General features: G+C 37.3%; 1 protein-coding gene across 3 annotated transcripts in view; it reads left to right on the top strand.

Annotated features, from left to right (window-relative positions):
• Positions 1 to 17,138, top strand: part of LOC131436146 (E3 ubiquitin-protein ligase RBBP6-like) — a 46,598-nt gene that overhangs the window by 8,960 nt on the left and 20,500 nt on the right. For 2 of the 3 annotated variants that reach the window (XM_058604667.1, XM_058604669.1), the window contains 7 exons: positions 65 to 437; positions 495 to 728; positions 4,488 to 5,175; positions 5,237 to 5,596; positions 5,655 to 5,765; positions 5,825 to 5,932; positions 6,038 to 6,334. In XM_058604667.1, the coding sequence (XP_058460650.1) occupies positions 65 to 437; positions 495 to 728; positions 4,488 to 5,175; positions 5,237 to 5,596; positions 5,655 to 5,765; positions 5,825 to 5,932; positions 6,038 to 6,334 (2,171 nt within the window). The remainder of the gene's footprint in view (positions 1 to 64; positions 438 to 494; positions 729 to 4,487; positions 5,176 to 5,236; positions 5,597 to 5,654; positions 5,766 to 5,824; positions 5,933 to 6,037; positions 6,335 to 17,138) is intronic. The other variant, XM_058604668.1, reaches the window with a different exon arrangement.

Genomic DNA, 17,138 nt, shown 5'->3' with positions numbered 1-17,138 from the left:
TTCATCCAGCATTGTAATATTTCACATATGTTGTAATAATTTACATATCTTCTCTCATATGAAGCCCAAAGAAGCGATGGATGTGAAACGAACCTCCGGTATTCCACGGTCGTTCATAGAGCGTGACAAGGATCCTGAGAACAATCCGATAATTCAACCACCGCAGGTACCCCCGGAACAGAAGCAAGTCATACCGGAGGATTTGATATGCGGTATCTGCAAAGATCTGTTCACCGATGCGGTCATGATACCGTGCTGCGGTAGTTCATTCTGCGACGAGTGTGTCCGAACGGCTCTTCTTGAGTCGGAAGATAACGAATGCCCGGATTGCAAAGAAAAAGGATCTTCGCCGGGATCGTTAATACCGAATAGATTTTTGCGAAATTCGGTAAATGCATTTAGAAATGAAACTGGTTACATAAAAACTGATCGGAAAGGTAAGTACAAAGTTTTAAAATAGATCAATCAATAATTATCGAACGATTCGATTCTAGTCATCTCCAACAAGCAAACCAAACCCGTGGAAGAGCCATCAGCGGCTCCTACTGAAGGCGTTGCCGTAACTTCAACTACCAATGTTGCTCCTAACGAAGCAGATAATGAAACAAGGCACCCAACCTCCGAGGAAAGCGAGGAAAAACAAGCTGAAACCACAGACCAGTTACATGAGAGTTATGAGGAAGTCTCTCAACATGGAGATATTGGTTCCCCAAGCGGTGACGATAAAGGTCAGTATCATATATATGGGGCATTCCACGCAAAATCAGCCACCCAACATTTTTTTATCTAACTAGTTTTTTCGGTAAAGAATTTGAAAATATTCGACACGTATTTTTTTATTTTAATATGGTACAAGATATGATTTTTTGAAGTTTCGCGTTTACAAAAAAGAGCCTTTTTTCAACAGCCTGTACTGAAAAATCTAATAAGGATACAAACATTTGACCAAGACATGAAATATGCGTATTTTTCTTAGCTCAAATAAGCAATTCCATGAGACAACCTTAATAGTTTATTTAATGAAAAAAGTTAAAAATTAATATACAATTAAAATAAATTAAAGCTTGGGCCTACTTTTTTTTTAGTTGAAAAAGGAAGAATTAGTGGTTTAACAAAATCTTGGCAAAGTTTCAGAGTGGAATGATAAATACTCGGATACGGGCTTAACCAGAGAAGCCAGATCTGCAGATTTGTCTGTAAATTTCCAGATTTCGTACATAGTGCTGCAGACATTTTTTGTTGTGCAGATTTTACCAGACTTTTGAAAATCGAGTTTTTCGCAGACTTTCGTCAAAATGTAGACTTTTGAATTGTTGCGACCTTTTTTTTTATTGCTCGCCAAATCAGTTCATCGTACCATACTTTATAGAGAAATGGCAAGACATTGCTGAATGCAGATTTTTTTTCGGATATACAGACTTTTCCAACCCTGTCTGAAGATATTTGAAATTTTTACCTGGCATCTCTGGGCTTAACCAGGAATACCAGGTTCACAGATTAAACTGTGTTTCGCAGATTTTCGATTCAAAGATTTTAAAACGACACAGATTTTCACAGGTTTCTGAAATCGATCACAGAATAGCTAAGCTGAAATAGCTAAGACAAATATATATATATCGGACAGAGAACGACGACATCTAAGATATGACTAACCAACGAAGAATGTTTGAACTGAATCAGACCCGTCAGCTTGGAACGAAATCAATCTTCAGTTCAGCAACGCCATCGCGCGGTATCACATTCAACCTATCATGTCAATTGTATGGATGCGCAGTGCTGCTATTTTGGCGCGCACGAATTTGACATTTCTCTCCCTTACTTCTATGTACGAGATTCGATACGGACTCGCCTGAGGGCGACATGCTCGCAAAAAACGATGTTGCCAATGATTTGTTTGGGAAATGTAAGACCTGGATATCTTGTTAATATGATGTCTTTGACTGAATCCAAGTCTGTCCAATTTAGCACTGCAGCTTTATACCCGAAATCTGCAGATCTGCCATCTCTGGTACAAAGTAGTCGATTTGCGTCAAGAATTCGGTCATACCAAATGATGGCAAAAACCCGAACACTCAACGAAATCGTCCTCCGATTTTACAGTTTTGGCACAACGATCACAAGCATTAGCCATAGTGAACAAATCACAGGATGCCGACAGTGAAACTCAAATGGCGCTTCGGTCGGGTGAGAAGGAATGTGGAACTGAGTATCTTGATAAAAAGATATCTTTGATAGGCGACACTTCGCGATACGTTAGCAAAAAAAGCGACAACGAAACTGACCGAAAAACGCTACAAATTATTTTTACTCCACCACGACACCAAAAACTGTCCAATTCTTGTCAAGACTTACTCGTAGACGCAGGGAATAAGAACGAATAAAAATCACTATAAATCAATAAAAAGTGTTTAGTGCGACGATCACATAAACAATGGCGGTACGTTGTTTACAAACAACGTTGCTAACATACATGGAAAAGGGCCATGCGATGGTGCTGGAGGTACTATCAGAAGAATGGCACGTCGCGCAAGTTTACAAATGATCAATGATTGTCAAATTTTGACCGCGAATGAATTGTACGAGTGTTCGGAAGATTATGCAAAAGCAGGGAAGTTTCTTAAAAATCGTTTCGAAAAATGTAAAACTATTTCTGAAACACAATCGATTCACTATATTGAGCCACACGGAGACAAGGAATCGAAAATGAAAGTTCTCTCTTCCCAGGACACGTTTGAAGTATTGGGTTTTTGTAAACTAGAAAAACCAAATCATTAAAAAAATTAAAACTGTATGTCATCACTATTTTATTACTCACGTGAATCCTTTGTTCCAATTTTAATCGCTTTATGCCTACACGGTACACCAAAAACATCGTTTGCTTGCGAAAAATCTAATTTTTCTTTCAAGAAAGGAAGAAGAAACTCGACGCGACGAATGTTTTTGATTTTTGAATTCATTTTTACACCGCGATCATAACTGAAACGTCAGTTCGGGTTTACATCTCATCCAAGTGAGTCGATAAAACAAAACCGCTTACGTTGGGGACAGAAGAAACCAAGTACAGTATTGTGTAGTGAACAATAGACCTCGAAAATGAGTGAACCAAACGAACAAAAGCTACCGCCGGTACGAAAGAATACAATTATTGTTGACTTCAGACAGTGCGAAATTCGACCTTCGATATGAGAACTTGAAGGTTTGTTTAAGGAGCAAATGCATCTTGACATGAAACGTGTGCATTTACTTCAATGCAATATAAAAAAGAAAAGTGGAAGAACTTTTTCCCCGGTATTCTAAATGGCGTACGTTTGTTACGCATGCGCTTAAGGAGGCTATACCTTCTTATGTGACATTCGGTCAGGATACAAGAATACCGTGCAAATCACTTGTTACCTATGATAAACAGATGGCCACATGTCAATATTGCCAAAAAGCTGTTCACTACTGTAAACCATGTGATAAACCGGACAAAGAGACAACTATAACAAAGGACAACGGTGCTTCCTTCACATCAACCCCAAGCAACCCCAGTACACCTGTGACAGTCACCAACAACAGGGAAGTATCCCCTTCAACGAAACCATCCAACGTAACCCCTATAGAACAAAGTACACCAGCTGCAGTTAACAGCTTACCATCCAACCAACTAGCAACTGCAAACAATGTACAACAAGGCGCATCTACAGCAACTAGCAACGAAATCAACAACAATACCACGGCAATGGATGACGAGACGAACCACGAACAAACTGCCCCTCAATCCTCGCAGGAGGAAAATGGAAGCTCCTCTCTCCCTAGAAAAAGGGTGACAACGAGATCCAATACAAAAAAAATATCTAACAACTCAGCTAAATCGGCCACGTAAAGCTTGTACGCAAATAGGCCTGAATAAAATATCTTTTAAACTAAAAAAAACTGATACGTTGCAAACAATAAACTGTCAAAGTTAGGATTCGATCAGTGGTGCGACATGTGTCGACGAGTGAAATCCGTATCCGAGCGAGTTACGCTGCGGTACGATCCGCGCGTGCGGTCGTGATTGAAATTCACTGCTCCGGAAGTATTAATCTTTCCACTCTGAAACTTGGCCAGATTGAGTTAACCCCCTAAGGCTTCTTTTTCAACGATAACAAGAAAAAAGTGGGCCCAAGTTTTCATTTTTTTATTTGTTTATTAGTTTTTAACTCTTTTCGTTAAATAAACTATTAAGGTTGTTTTATGGAATCACTTATTTGAAAGTTAAGGAAAAAACGCACATTTCATGTCTTGGACGAACTTTGTATCTTTATTGGATTTTACAGTACAGACTTTGTTTTGTTAATACGAAACTTCAATTTTAACTTTAAAATTCCACGTACAATATTGAAATAAAAAAATACGTGTCAAATATTTTCGAATTCTTTACCGAAAATTTGGGTGGCTGATTTTGCGTGGAGTGCCCCATGTATTTCTGCTTGACGGATTATTAATGGAATCTTTTCAAACAGTTTTTGACAACGAGTCTGATTATGAGGATAATATAACGGTCACCGTTCCGCCAGCTCATTTGCAAAGCCGAGGTGCATTCCGAGGACATTATAACGGGAGGCAACCTCTACATCTTCGGCACGAGACGCCTCCGGTAGGCCATGAGCATTCGTCTCACTACAATAGCGGTACCAACAGTAGCGGTGGTAGTCGCAGTAATAAAGAAGCTATTGCTGAAGAAGGTGGCTCTCGCACACCAAAGGTAGACGACAAAGAAAACAACTATAATATTGTTCCACCATCCAACCCGAAACACGAGTATGACAGTCGTTCTCCGGACTACCACCAGCCTAGTGGTAGAGGATTAATGCCATTGCCACCACATAACCCTCATCCACATCAACCACCAATGGGAGCAGCCCCATCTCATCAGAACTATATGCCACAACCACATCAAGGACATCCATATCCCGGTCCACCACACGGTGGGCCTCATCCGTATCCTGTTGGATACGGAATGCAACATGGCTATCCTCCGCAACGTCCATATGAGCATCATGGCAATGCCGGAATGTATCACGGTGAACGACCGAGAATGATGTATCCCCCCCGTGGCGGTTATGCACCTCATCCTCCACACATGAGACCGCGTCACATGGCACCAATGGCACCAGGAGGATATCCTGCAGCACCTAACATTGGTCCTGGGTGAGTAACTAACTGTTACTCTCAGAACTTCTTCCGTCATTGAATGTATTTCTATTAACAGAGTTATCGACGACCCGTTGGAAGCATTCAATCGTATTATGCGTGAAAAGGAGAGGCGCAAGGAACAGGAAGCAAAACAGGCCAATCGTCATCGATCGCCACATGCTGAACGTGGCCGTCGTTCGCGTTCTTTCGATAATACAAGCAGCAACCGGAGAGGACGCTCGGCGGAACGTGAACGACGCCGGTCTCCGAAAGCGCGTTCGCCAGATCGACGACGATCGCCCGATGAAAAGCGAGGCGATGAACGTGATCGTGAGAGGGAACGAGACAGAGAGCGCGATCGTGAACGCGAACGTGGTGGGAGACGTCGTAATCGGTCCAGCTCGTACAGTTCCAGTGGATCAAGGTTGTTTACGCGGTAAAGTCATGCTGAAAATAAACAGAAATAATAAACTATATTTTTTTCTTCTTATCAGATCCAAATCGAGATCTCCCGGGAAAAGAGGCAAATCTCCGAAGAAACGCTCACGCAGTCCCTACAGAGAGCGTCGGTCTAGAAGTCGATCCAAATCATTTGAAGATAGACGGTACGTAACGGTGCATAAGTGTGTAATTCTCGAAATAACTGAGTTTTTCAATAATACAGACATGGAAAATATGTCAAAGATCGCCGTGACGATCGTCGAGATGATCATCGTGGTGAATATCGTGATAATCGGGACCGATCCCCGGGCTATAATCCTCACTTTGCAAGGTAAGTTCTTCAAGAAAAGTAATCGTAAGAAACTGAGACTTCAGGAACGTAGTACGAGATATGTTCAATACTGTATAATAATGAAATTTATTTACGTTTCGCTAGCTATCGTGGTCGGGGCAATTACCGAGGCGGCCCACGTGGTCGGGCTAGTAACCGTGACTACCAGCAGCACTATTCGCGGGGCTATGATCGGGGTGGTCACCCTCAGGGGCCACCGGTACAAGCACCCCAGCACGAACAATACGGTCACCCGATGGGACCAGGACCGAACGATTATCACCACCATGGTATTCCGCCTGGTGTTGTGCCCAGCGCTATGCCACATGGAGTGCCACAGACAGGACATTATGTGCCACCGTCCCAACAGCCAATGCCGCCTAATGCAGCGGTTCCCAACAGGTATTGTGCATTATTTATTTCTCTATTTTCTGCTCTACTGTTTTTACGTTTGTGCGCATATGATTATGCATGGCGAAGAATCGATCAATTTTCTTTTACTCGATTGCTGCACAAAAATAGGTTAACTTGTTCTCGAACCTGGTACTGAGTAAGAGAGAATTGATTTGATTCGGTTAGAAGCAGCATGCTTCGCCTATGATGACAAATTGTGTGTGAATTTTTGTCATCATATCTGTCGGTATGACAAAACAGTTCTCTATCAAATGCGTAAATATCTTTCTGTCTCACAAGAAATAATTATATGAGGTATAAAACCAGCAAGAATTGCACACAAACACTGTGATAGTTGTTGATTACTTTCATATATATACGGCGAAGTACTACAAAACGGTAAAATATCTGTAGTATGAAAATCGAAAAAAAAAGAATTAATACCATACAATTTATAATAAAGATTGTTCGCGATTACTGAAGATTGTATAAAATTTATGACAGACGTTTTACGGGTAAATGTTAAGAAACTTTTATGTAATTGAAGAATTATTTGCTCAATGCTTCACATAACAAAAATTCAACAAATAGGACGTTGAGTTTTCAATTTTGTTTTCTACATAGCGGCACAGCTATTTGACGCCACTCCACAATACATTTTCATGATACCTACTACAATTCTCTATGATAGGTCAGCTGTCAGGTTCATACAAAGCCCTGCGCATATCGTGTGCACTCTATGAAACTGTTCTAACCAAGAACCTTTTTTTCAATTCTTGTAACAATGATAAATAATTCTTCAAAATGTTACATGCCCAAGGCTGTTATTGTTGTGAATTTAAGATACTTTAAGACATTGTAAACTACTTAGAAGATCCATCATTGATGTACACTCATTTATGAGATCGTTTAATACACTTACATAAGTTTTTTGTATGAAATATTATTATTGAAAATAACTAATAAAGCAGCAGGAAAATTATCATAGTTAGGTAGTTGTGTGAAGTCCAGTGGATATTATTTGTCAATAGGAATTGATTAATAACACCATAGAAGCGTATAGTTGCTCAGAATGATGTGTGACATTTTTTTAAGGTTCGAATTATTTAATTTGGGTGTACGTTATTTGGCCGAATTTTGTTTGGCATAAATTTGACTGGCATAACTTTTGATTGGCATAAATTTGTTTGGCATAAAGTCTTTTGACATAAAATAAAAAGACATTCTGTTTCATTTGGCATAACTGTTGTTTGGCATAATTTTCATCTGGCATAATTTCAATTGTGCATATTTTCTTTAGATATACTATTTATTCTGGGAGTATTTCCGATTAGTGCTCGATTATTACTCTCGATTTTTAAGTGAATATTTTTGTTATGTGTCTATCAAACGAAGCCAAGGAGGCTCGGTGGCACTCAGCCACCGAGGCGACGCCGGCTGAGTCGGCCGCCGACCCGCCGTCGGAAGCGGCGGTCCCCGCACACAAACCTGTAATCCACTCGTTTGCCCGGTCTATTCAAAGCTAGGAGCTATCCCTTGGCCTCGCATTAAAAAACAGCAAGGCGGCAAAGCCGCTTTTAGAATTTATTTTCTAGTTTTAGACCACAACGAGGACAAGGCAACCTCGGCGGCGCCAAGCCGCCGAGGTAATGCAGTCCGAGTCGTCCAATCGCTAATCGGAAAACCTATAATCCAAGTGTTTCAGGCCGTTATGTATTTCAACCTTTTAAATTACTCCCAGAATAAAACGAATCAAAAGAAAATATGCATGATTTCATCATTCCAAATGAAAATTATGCCAAACAACAATTATGCCAAATGAAACAGTATATATTTTTTATTTTATGCCAAACGACATTATGCCAAATAGATTTATGCCAAACAAAAGTTATGCCAAACAAAGTTATGCCAAACAAAATTCGGCCAAATAACGTACACCCATTTAATTTATCCCCTTAAAAGTGAGATACTAGTATCATTTTGACTCAGGGATCTATCTTAAACAAAATTGTGTAGAAAGTAATTTCAAACAAATTTGCCAGAGATCTGTTGTTCAAGTAAAATTCATGATATAAGGTTTTTTTTTCTATAAATGGTCTCAGTTTTTACGGAAAAAATTATTCTTGTTAATTTCTAAGTTGTTTTCATGCTCTACAAAGTTGTTTGTTATTCAAAACTAGACAATTTTTTTGAATATACTATGCATCTATCATTGCAAACAAGACATTTTAGTTGTATTTTTTACACAATTCTGACTTTCTTGAGTAGCAAAAAGGTGCAGATGAAACCATTACTACTAATTCGTTCAATAATAGAACTACTTCAACAGAGCTTTCAAGCCGTATGTCGAGTTACTCGTCTCCGATCGTCTGCATGAGACTTATGTTCTTTTTAAATATTGTTGTTCTTCTAATATCATTAACACTCGTTAATTTCACGAAGAAATTCCACGTTTTAGCTAAAGATATTATGACAGACATTTCTTTTAATGAAATTCCGCAAAATGATTCAAATATGATTAGGTAGAAGCAATGGAGGCATTATTTATGTAATAAAATCTGCAAAAAGTAGTATCTCTGGCCAGAGAATATACAGCTGCTTCGCCGCTGTCGATTTTTCAGGAATATTAGCAATCCGTTCGAAGTACTGGATGGTAAATTTGAGAAAATAATTCGAATGTCTAAGTGTATGACTGAAATGTTTATTAACTTGTTAGATAAAAAAAAGATGAAAGATATTACCGGTTCATTTACAAGTTCTTACAACATTGAGATATCTTGACTCTGAGTGCAAACATTTGATAAAAAAATGTTGAAAACCGGTTAAACTGTTTCCAATGTATTCATACGGTTGATACGCAGCATTAAACTGCGAATCCAAACCACGGCATTTCGTCTATTCGTCCGTAAACGAGAATAGGACTTTTCATTCATACGAATGTTGCTCGAATACACGTATCGTTTGAAGCTCTAAACTGGCATGCATTCTAGCGTTTCGCACAAGAATCGTTTAAGCGTTTTAATCACAAGAATTAGACTGATTTCATCAAGGCTTAGCATTTATTTGAAGATGTTTACTGATATTTGAATATTTCGTTGCAAACGAGTCGCGTTCGAATTCATTTGAGTGAAAACAAGACTTATTCGTATTCGTTCGAAAGTACACGTTCGTCGTATGATCGATACGGACGTAAACAAGAGGGTGTTTAAATCACGTAAACAAAAGGGTGTTTAAATCACAAAAACACTTTTGAAATCACAAAAATCACTTGATTATTAGACTCCCGAATTTTGTACCACTCTGGGTTTTTCTGCAATAAATGATTATTGGACACGTTGAAGTGCTTCAGATACTTACTTTTAAAAAATGTGAAAAGCGACAATTTTTTAATTTTATAGATATCAACCATGCGTCTCCATTGAAGTTCTATTCGAAATAAACGCATGGTGCATATATCCTCAAACCAAACACCATGCGTTTCTTCTAATTGAGCTTCGATGGAAACGCATGGCTGATTGTAAAATTAGAAAATATCAAATATTGTGGTTGTCCAAATTAAAAAAAAATCCAAGCACTTTAACACGTTCATAAGTTATGTATCTATTACAAAAAAAATCGGAATAATATTAAATTCGGAAGTGTGAAAAAAGTTTAGACGAACTGAGCAAATGTCTGTGTGTGTCCGTCGGTGTGTCGTGTAACAAAAATATGCACTCACTTTTTTCAGAGATGGCTGAATTGATTTTTACAAACTATAATTCAAATAAAAGGTCTCATGGTCCTTGCTATTGAATTTCATTTGGATCCGACTTCTGATTCCGGAGTTACATGGTAATATGTGAAAATTTGAGAAAAAGTGCGCACTCAATTTTATCTGCAACGGCTTAACCGATTTTCAAAAACTAATATTCAAATGAAAGGTCTTATAGTTTCCTAAAAAAATTTATTCCTAAAACGTTTTATTCGGATCCGATTTCCGATTCCGGAATTAAACCGTGATAAGTGGAAAATTACCAATTTCATTAGTATTTTTTCCACGAACGATGGCCAAAAAAGTTACCCATAAAACTGTCTGATAAATTCTTCTGGTTTGCAGAGCTTGTTAATTCGGCACTAATGGTTCTCTCTTTACCTGTTCCGGTGAAGTGAAGTGGTGAAGATAGAATAGAATTTTCTTTGATTTCTCTGCGACGCTTGAACCGATTTTCACAAATCTTGATTTGAATTGAACCTCATATTATCTTTGAAGCTACTGTGAAATTTCATCAGGATGCGACCTCCGGTTCCGCAGTTACAGGGGGATGAGTGTCAAAGTTTTTAAATTGCCATATATGTACAATATATACAACAGTATTCAATATGTACAACAACGGTATGTGGCGGTACGGTGGAAGAAGAAGAAGAAGACACAAAACGAACGATGCGTGCTTTGTTCTATTTCGTACACGCTATTAAGAAAACGAAACGGTTGCGGATGTCTGCTACTAGTGTGTGATATTGGTAAAGGACGGTACTGCTGTTGATAAACATTTTAGCTATGTTATGATAAGTGCAACCAAAAGAATAAAATAATGTAAAACCGGTGTAAAATAAATTACATTAAAAAAATTAAAGAATGTCAATGAATTAAAGTTTATTTGAAAAATTCGTTTCGTTTGTTAAATACCGTTTAATTGGTTCAAAACTGTTCCAATATGTAGGTCATATTTGTTGCTAACAAACGAACCAACTTCGGCTATTCCGGTCATCTGAATCCGGTTTCGGAAGAATTGCAAATGGTGGTTAAAAGCTGCAAAAAGGATCTCACTCACTTTCCTTCAAGATGATCAGATCGATTTTCGCAAACTTATAAGTTCAAAGGAAAAGTCTTACAGTTTCATACGGAATTCCTAAATTTGTTGTGGATACTAGGGTAACAGAGATATTTTAGCCAGTTCATATATTTTGGCCCACCTAACAAACTTTATGGATTTAATCGATGTTAAGTAACCCATTTGCATCAATTTGAAGCTAATATTAAATTACCTATTGCGGAAGGGTTTTTCAAAGATATTACAACATTTGGTGGATATTTTTACAAAGTGGGCCAAAATAAAATTAATTCTAAAGTGGGTCAAAATACCTCTGTTATCCTACTTCCGGTTCCTGAACTACAGGGTTAACAGGATTTGCAGAGTTTGTTAGATTAAATCCGAACAATGAGTAATATGAGTATCATGAGAAAGGTATCATTACACAGCTAGGTGAATTAAAACAGGTTTTTCAAGTATTTTATAATGCAAGAATCATCTAAAAATGAAAAGCTTATAATCTTACCTTCCCGACAATACCTAAAACATCTCTGATTTTTTTTTTCGGTAAAATGAAAATTAATAGAATCAACCGTAAATATGCGAGTAGAAGGGTTGAATTTTTGATTTTTATTAAATGTGGTATAAAAATATGAATTTTATTTGGGGGTAGACTTCTCATGCTCACTCGGCTATAGCCTTTTGTTGTTTTTTTCTGGTATCGCCTTTTGATGGGTGTTACGAGACACTTTTCATGTTCAAAAACTAGCATAAGAGAAGTTCTGCTTGGGCACCATTATGTTTATTATTTGAGCAACAATAGATTGCACGCTTGTTCTTGCAGAACAACCACGGGTAGAAATGATTTTCAAATCAATAGCAGATTTTAGAGTTAATATCGAATATCTCAAACTTAACATTTTTTTGTTCGTAATAAAATGATCAAAGTAGCAAAAATAGTGTTTAATTCTGTATCTAATAATATTGAACATACTTTGAATAGTTATTACTCAATTCCTTCGATGAATTATCAAGCTTCGCCATGACAGGATAGAAATGTTAAGTCAAAATATTTTTTTCCTTTATGTGCTACTCTGACCGAGGTTGGGAGTTAGAAGGCTTCACACTTTCCAAACCGGACAAACTAGGCTATGGTACCCAGATGAACACTAGTAACGTTGTAGGAATCATCAAAATGATAGGTTCCCGTCTATCGAGATAGCTTGTAACCCAAGCGACAGATTCCTTTGCGGTAACCAATCTGCAACGAAAGATACGAGTATCTTCTATTGCAAGTCAATAAGAGAATTTGACACAATCAATCATTGGTTGCTGCGATTCAATCATCCGTCAGTGTTGTCAATTGATTTAGTATTTTGTCATCCTACCATCTGCTTTATTGGTTTTAATGTCTTCTCTGCTTTTCCTGAACTTGTTTTCATCGATTTGTTGATATTTGAATGAACATTAATTTTAATTTATTGCATATACATTTGACATACAACTTACAAATTACAAATTTTGTAGAAATAACATGACGAATATTTAGCACACTGTCTAAAGACGAAATTAATCTGTTTCTTATCTTATTACTCATTGGACATATCATGCACTCGCACTAAGCTCGCAAAATTTGTCTACTGGAGTATTTTTGTTTGTCTTCTCAGATAAATATGAAGTAAACTACGAAATATTTATTCACTTTGAGATAGAAATAGTTTGAAAAGAAAAGAAACAAGGTATACTACTGGCATATTATAAGTTATATAAGCATATAATTGATTAATAAGTTATATAAGCACATAATTGACGAATGAGACAAAGTTTTGTACAATGGAAAATTTTACATTGCAGTCTAAAACAAGAATAACATGTATTGTACATAGAAGCTACTAGGTGTGGTTATTGGATGATGTGGTCCACGTGAATCGCAACTCTTCAGACAAAAGTCTCGCCTTTCTAGCCATTAGGTGAAACCTTTGTCAATGTTAGAGAGAAATTAGGTCCATTCAAACCCCGATCCGAGAGTGTATTTACACCTGTCCGAATTAGTCCCGATACAAGACGGTTCCGGACGAGTATGTACAAAGTCACCGCAATGTGCAGAATATCAGCACCGATACCGTGCAAATCGGAAAAGTTTGAATATGGTTCACAGTATATCAACTTACCCTCATTCCTAACAACTATAAGTCTCCTATTCGAACTTAAATCATCCATTTAGGACGAATGTGATATATTAATATTCCTCCGAACCGTATCAAGCTTATTCGAACTGTTTGGTATCCAATTCCAGGCACAAGGTGGCTTTAAACCACCTAATGATCAATTGACTATTTCAAGCTCTCCCATTGAAATCCAATAGGCCCAGAGAGCATTACAATTTCCCATCACCAACAAACGATCGATTCCGGTATGGTTTAATTGAGATCAACTTTTTTAATTTTTTTTTTTTTGTAAAAAGTGTGAATTGACTCTCACCCCCTCCCGCCAATTGGTGGTACGCGCCCTTAGGCTCATCATCCGAGGCCCAGGTATAGAAATGTAAAGTCAAGATATAATGGTTACATTTATTACCATGGTCTTTGTTTGCTACTTACATCTACATGGGACCCTTCTTAGAAGCATTTTGTATGATACATCACTATTATAAAAATATTAGATTTGAGGTTTCCAAAATCACACCTGAACTTAGGAACTTATGTAAGCAATTCAGAAATTGTCGGTCTCTATATTTGAGTTGTAAACGTAGTTTTGTAAATGATGGATCTCTAAGCATTGAATCGGAAAGACTGTACGAAATGTGATTATAAAAATAAATCGTTTACATGTAAGGTTGTTCATATGACTTTTTCGTTATTGTTTATGTATATCGTTGTGTTTTAATGTTAAAACTACCGCAATAAGATCTGATCAATTCTAGTCTAATATGGATTCGATGTGTTTTGATAAGGACCGAATGTAATCCATTGCAATTATTTAAGCACTAAAAAGGTTCGCTGTTGAAAAAAGGCATTTTCCCGGTGATAAATATAACTCATAGGGTTATATGAAAATGCATATAAAAGACAAGGGAAATATGTGTCCAATGTGTTATTGTTGTATTTTGTTAGAACACTAGTTTCGTTGTATTAACGTGAATGATACGAATCGAAATTATATTTTTTATGAACATTCCTCAGAAGCATGAGACAAAAAAAAACGAAGCACTTGTTTGGAAATAGTATATCGAAAAGTGTCGTTTGTAACAAAATGCAGCAACAATAACTATGATGCATCAAAGATTGTACCTGTTCACAATAAGTGCAAAATTAATTGTCTAGTTTTAAAGCTCAAAACGCTCATATTTTTAATGTCACGTGACAATGACATCAACGATTGCTGAAACCTGCAACTGTTGTACTATGAACGGAATATGTGCACGATAACAACTAAAACAAACTGAATTGGAACTACTAATCGCGTATCATAATGCAGTTGAATAGCTGATTCGCAAGTATCGATCCGCTGCCGGTGCCATGCAATGGAAAGTAGCTTTTTTTAAGAAACAAATTTTGTCAATAAAAGCACTGTACTATTCTATGATGAACAGCAATAAATGCAATCGTTCGAGCAACCAATCACAAGAGATGTTTATGCAATGACACTAATCTTCACGTTTACTAACGATCGGCAGCCGGATTTAGGGGCGTTTTATTTTTAAACGCTATGCCCTGTAGATGACGACGGCCTCGGGGAAGCCCAACACCAGCAGTTGCAGACGACACTTCATCGTGGCAGTTAACTGTTCCGTTATTTATGCTTCTTTGGTTCAGCCAATGTTACTGTTAACTTTGTTATGAATAGATAACGGGACTAGTTATTGTCAGAGAAGCGGAGCGTGGAGCACATGGATATTCATCATCTTATCCGAAATAGATCCCTTTGCAATGTTGTTATTTTCTACTGAAATCGATAACTCAATTTTTCTCTTTTTTCTCCACTGCCCACTACTCGCGTGTCAGTCCCATGTCGATTTTCGCCATTTTTAAAAGTTATCTTGATAGATGTAGTCTAACGTTTATATTATTGTTCAGAAAAAAATGGGAAAAATATTAACTTTTGTCTGCCCCTCATGCAAAGTACTCGTATACCAGTCCCATTTAGCGCAAATATAATTAATTTAATATTTTTAAGCATTGAACTGTTAGTGTTGGATTGCCAATATTCCGTGCAATAATTCCTAGTTTTGCGTTTCGTAGCACGAGAATCAAAACATTTTGAAATCTAATTTTAATCGTCTTTTCCCCAACATGCCGATTTACAATAAGAGGGACTGATATGTAAGTATGGCCAGTCCAGATCGTTTATAAATCCAATAAGGCCAAAGCTGTGGTAATGGTGACAGTAGTGTATTTTTGATTGAAATCAATCTTTCCATCAACTGTTAGGTGTCTGACAAATAACACCTTGAATTAGCCGACATGATCTCTGGGTATCGGATTAAGCGCAAATTCATTATTTGTGTGTATGTACATTTTTTATTTGTTCGAATTTGTGGTCATTTTAAAGGTAACCTCATTATGTCTCTCTCATGCTAGTCTTGGTTCCTATTGGCCTAAAGCTCTAGTATTCTATACTCACATTTTTTCTCTTGATAATGTCTCATTACTAAAAATGATGTCCAATGCAAGAAAAAGATGTCAATCGCTTTGCGCCAGTGTCGGAATATATCCTGGATGCATCAAAATTTCCTCACCCAACTCCCGGAGTTTCTGACGATTTACTATAGACGTGTGTGATCTGGTGCTCTTCTGATGGAACATGGCACCTCTTGTGTTGGTCACGACACCGCTTATGTTGACCAATTCCGTACATTTCTAGCCAATCGTTAGCTATAATTATGTCGTTTTCGTTTTTAAATTACACTACAACGCCATTAGTCGGGTTGTTGACTGTAGAGATCCGAATTAAGTGTTTGGCCATATGTAAGATACTTGTAATAAATTATCCCTTCCCTGTTTCATAAAATGAACAGCAAAACTTTTCTGGTTGGGTCCTGGTTTGATTACCGCTTGAATTGTTTCGCCGTTCTTTGATCACGATCGTTTTCGTATGTGGTCTGTCACCAAGTGAAAATTCGATCCATAATGTCTTTTTTTAATTATTTAAAATCAAATTATTAAGATTTAAATTGGGTGTTCAGCCACAAGTGGTGACTTTTCAGCCCTATTATATACATGATTTGGTTATTACCATGAGGACATCATTTGCTTCCGCAATTCTGTGATTTTTGTGTAGGGAAAATTCTAAACCTACTTGTATTGTGTAATGGGGAAAAGAAACTTATATACTAACTTACTAACTAATACAGAGAGCGAATCGATTCAATTGAAGATTGCATCGATTTTTGTCGGAATTTGCTTATAATATTATGTGACATTACATCTAATGGTTCTATATTTGTGAGTCTGTGTAAATCATTTGTACTAAACCAGGGAGCACGCTTCAAAATCATTTTCAGAATTTTATTCTGAATCCATAAAGCATTACACTTAATATGTTTATTACACTTTGCCTGGATTCCTTCAATGTAATCCTTGAAAGTGAGTTTTTGTCATACATTAAAGTATTTAGCTTGATCAGACCATGTCAATTCCAAGCCATTCAATTTGAGAATGTGATTATTGTTTGGTTTAAGAAAAGAAGCTCTTGGCTTATGAGGAAAGATAATTCATTGCGTTTTTGCTGCATTTGGTTTAATTTTCCATTTTGACAGATAATCACTGAAAATATTTAAACTTCTTTGTAGGCGACTGCAGATCACACTTAGATTTCTACCTGTGGCTAACAGACTTGTGTCGTCACAAAATAGCGATTTCGGACAACCAACGGGTAGATTTGGAAGATCAGAAGTGAAATTATTATACAAGATTGGAGCTACGCTCGAACCCTGCGGAACACCTGCTCGTACGGGTAACAATTCAAATTTACAATTCTGATAGCTAACCTGAAGAGTACGATCAGTTAAATAATTTTGAATC

This window comes from Malaya genurostris, chromosome 3 (assembly GCF_030247185.1).
Source record: "Malaya genurostris strain Urasoe2022 chromosome 3, Malgen_1.1, whole genome shotgun sequence".
Classification (NCBI taxonomy): domain Eukaryota; kingdom Metazoa; phylum Arthropoda; class Insecta; order Diptera; family Culicidae; genus Malaya; species Malaya genurostris.
The sequence above is the reverse complement of the archived record's forward strand: the minus strand, read 5'-3'. Positions and strand labels throughout refer to the sequence as shown.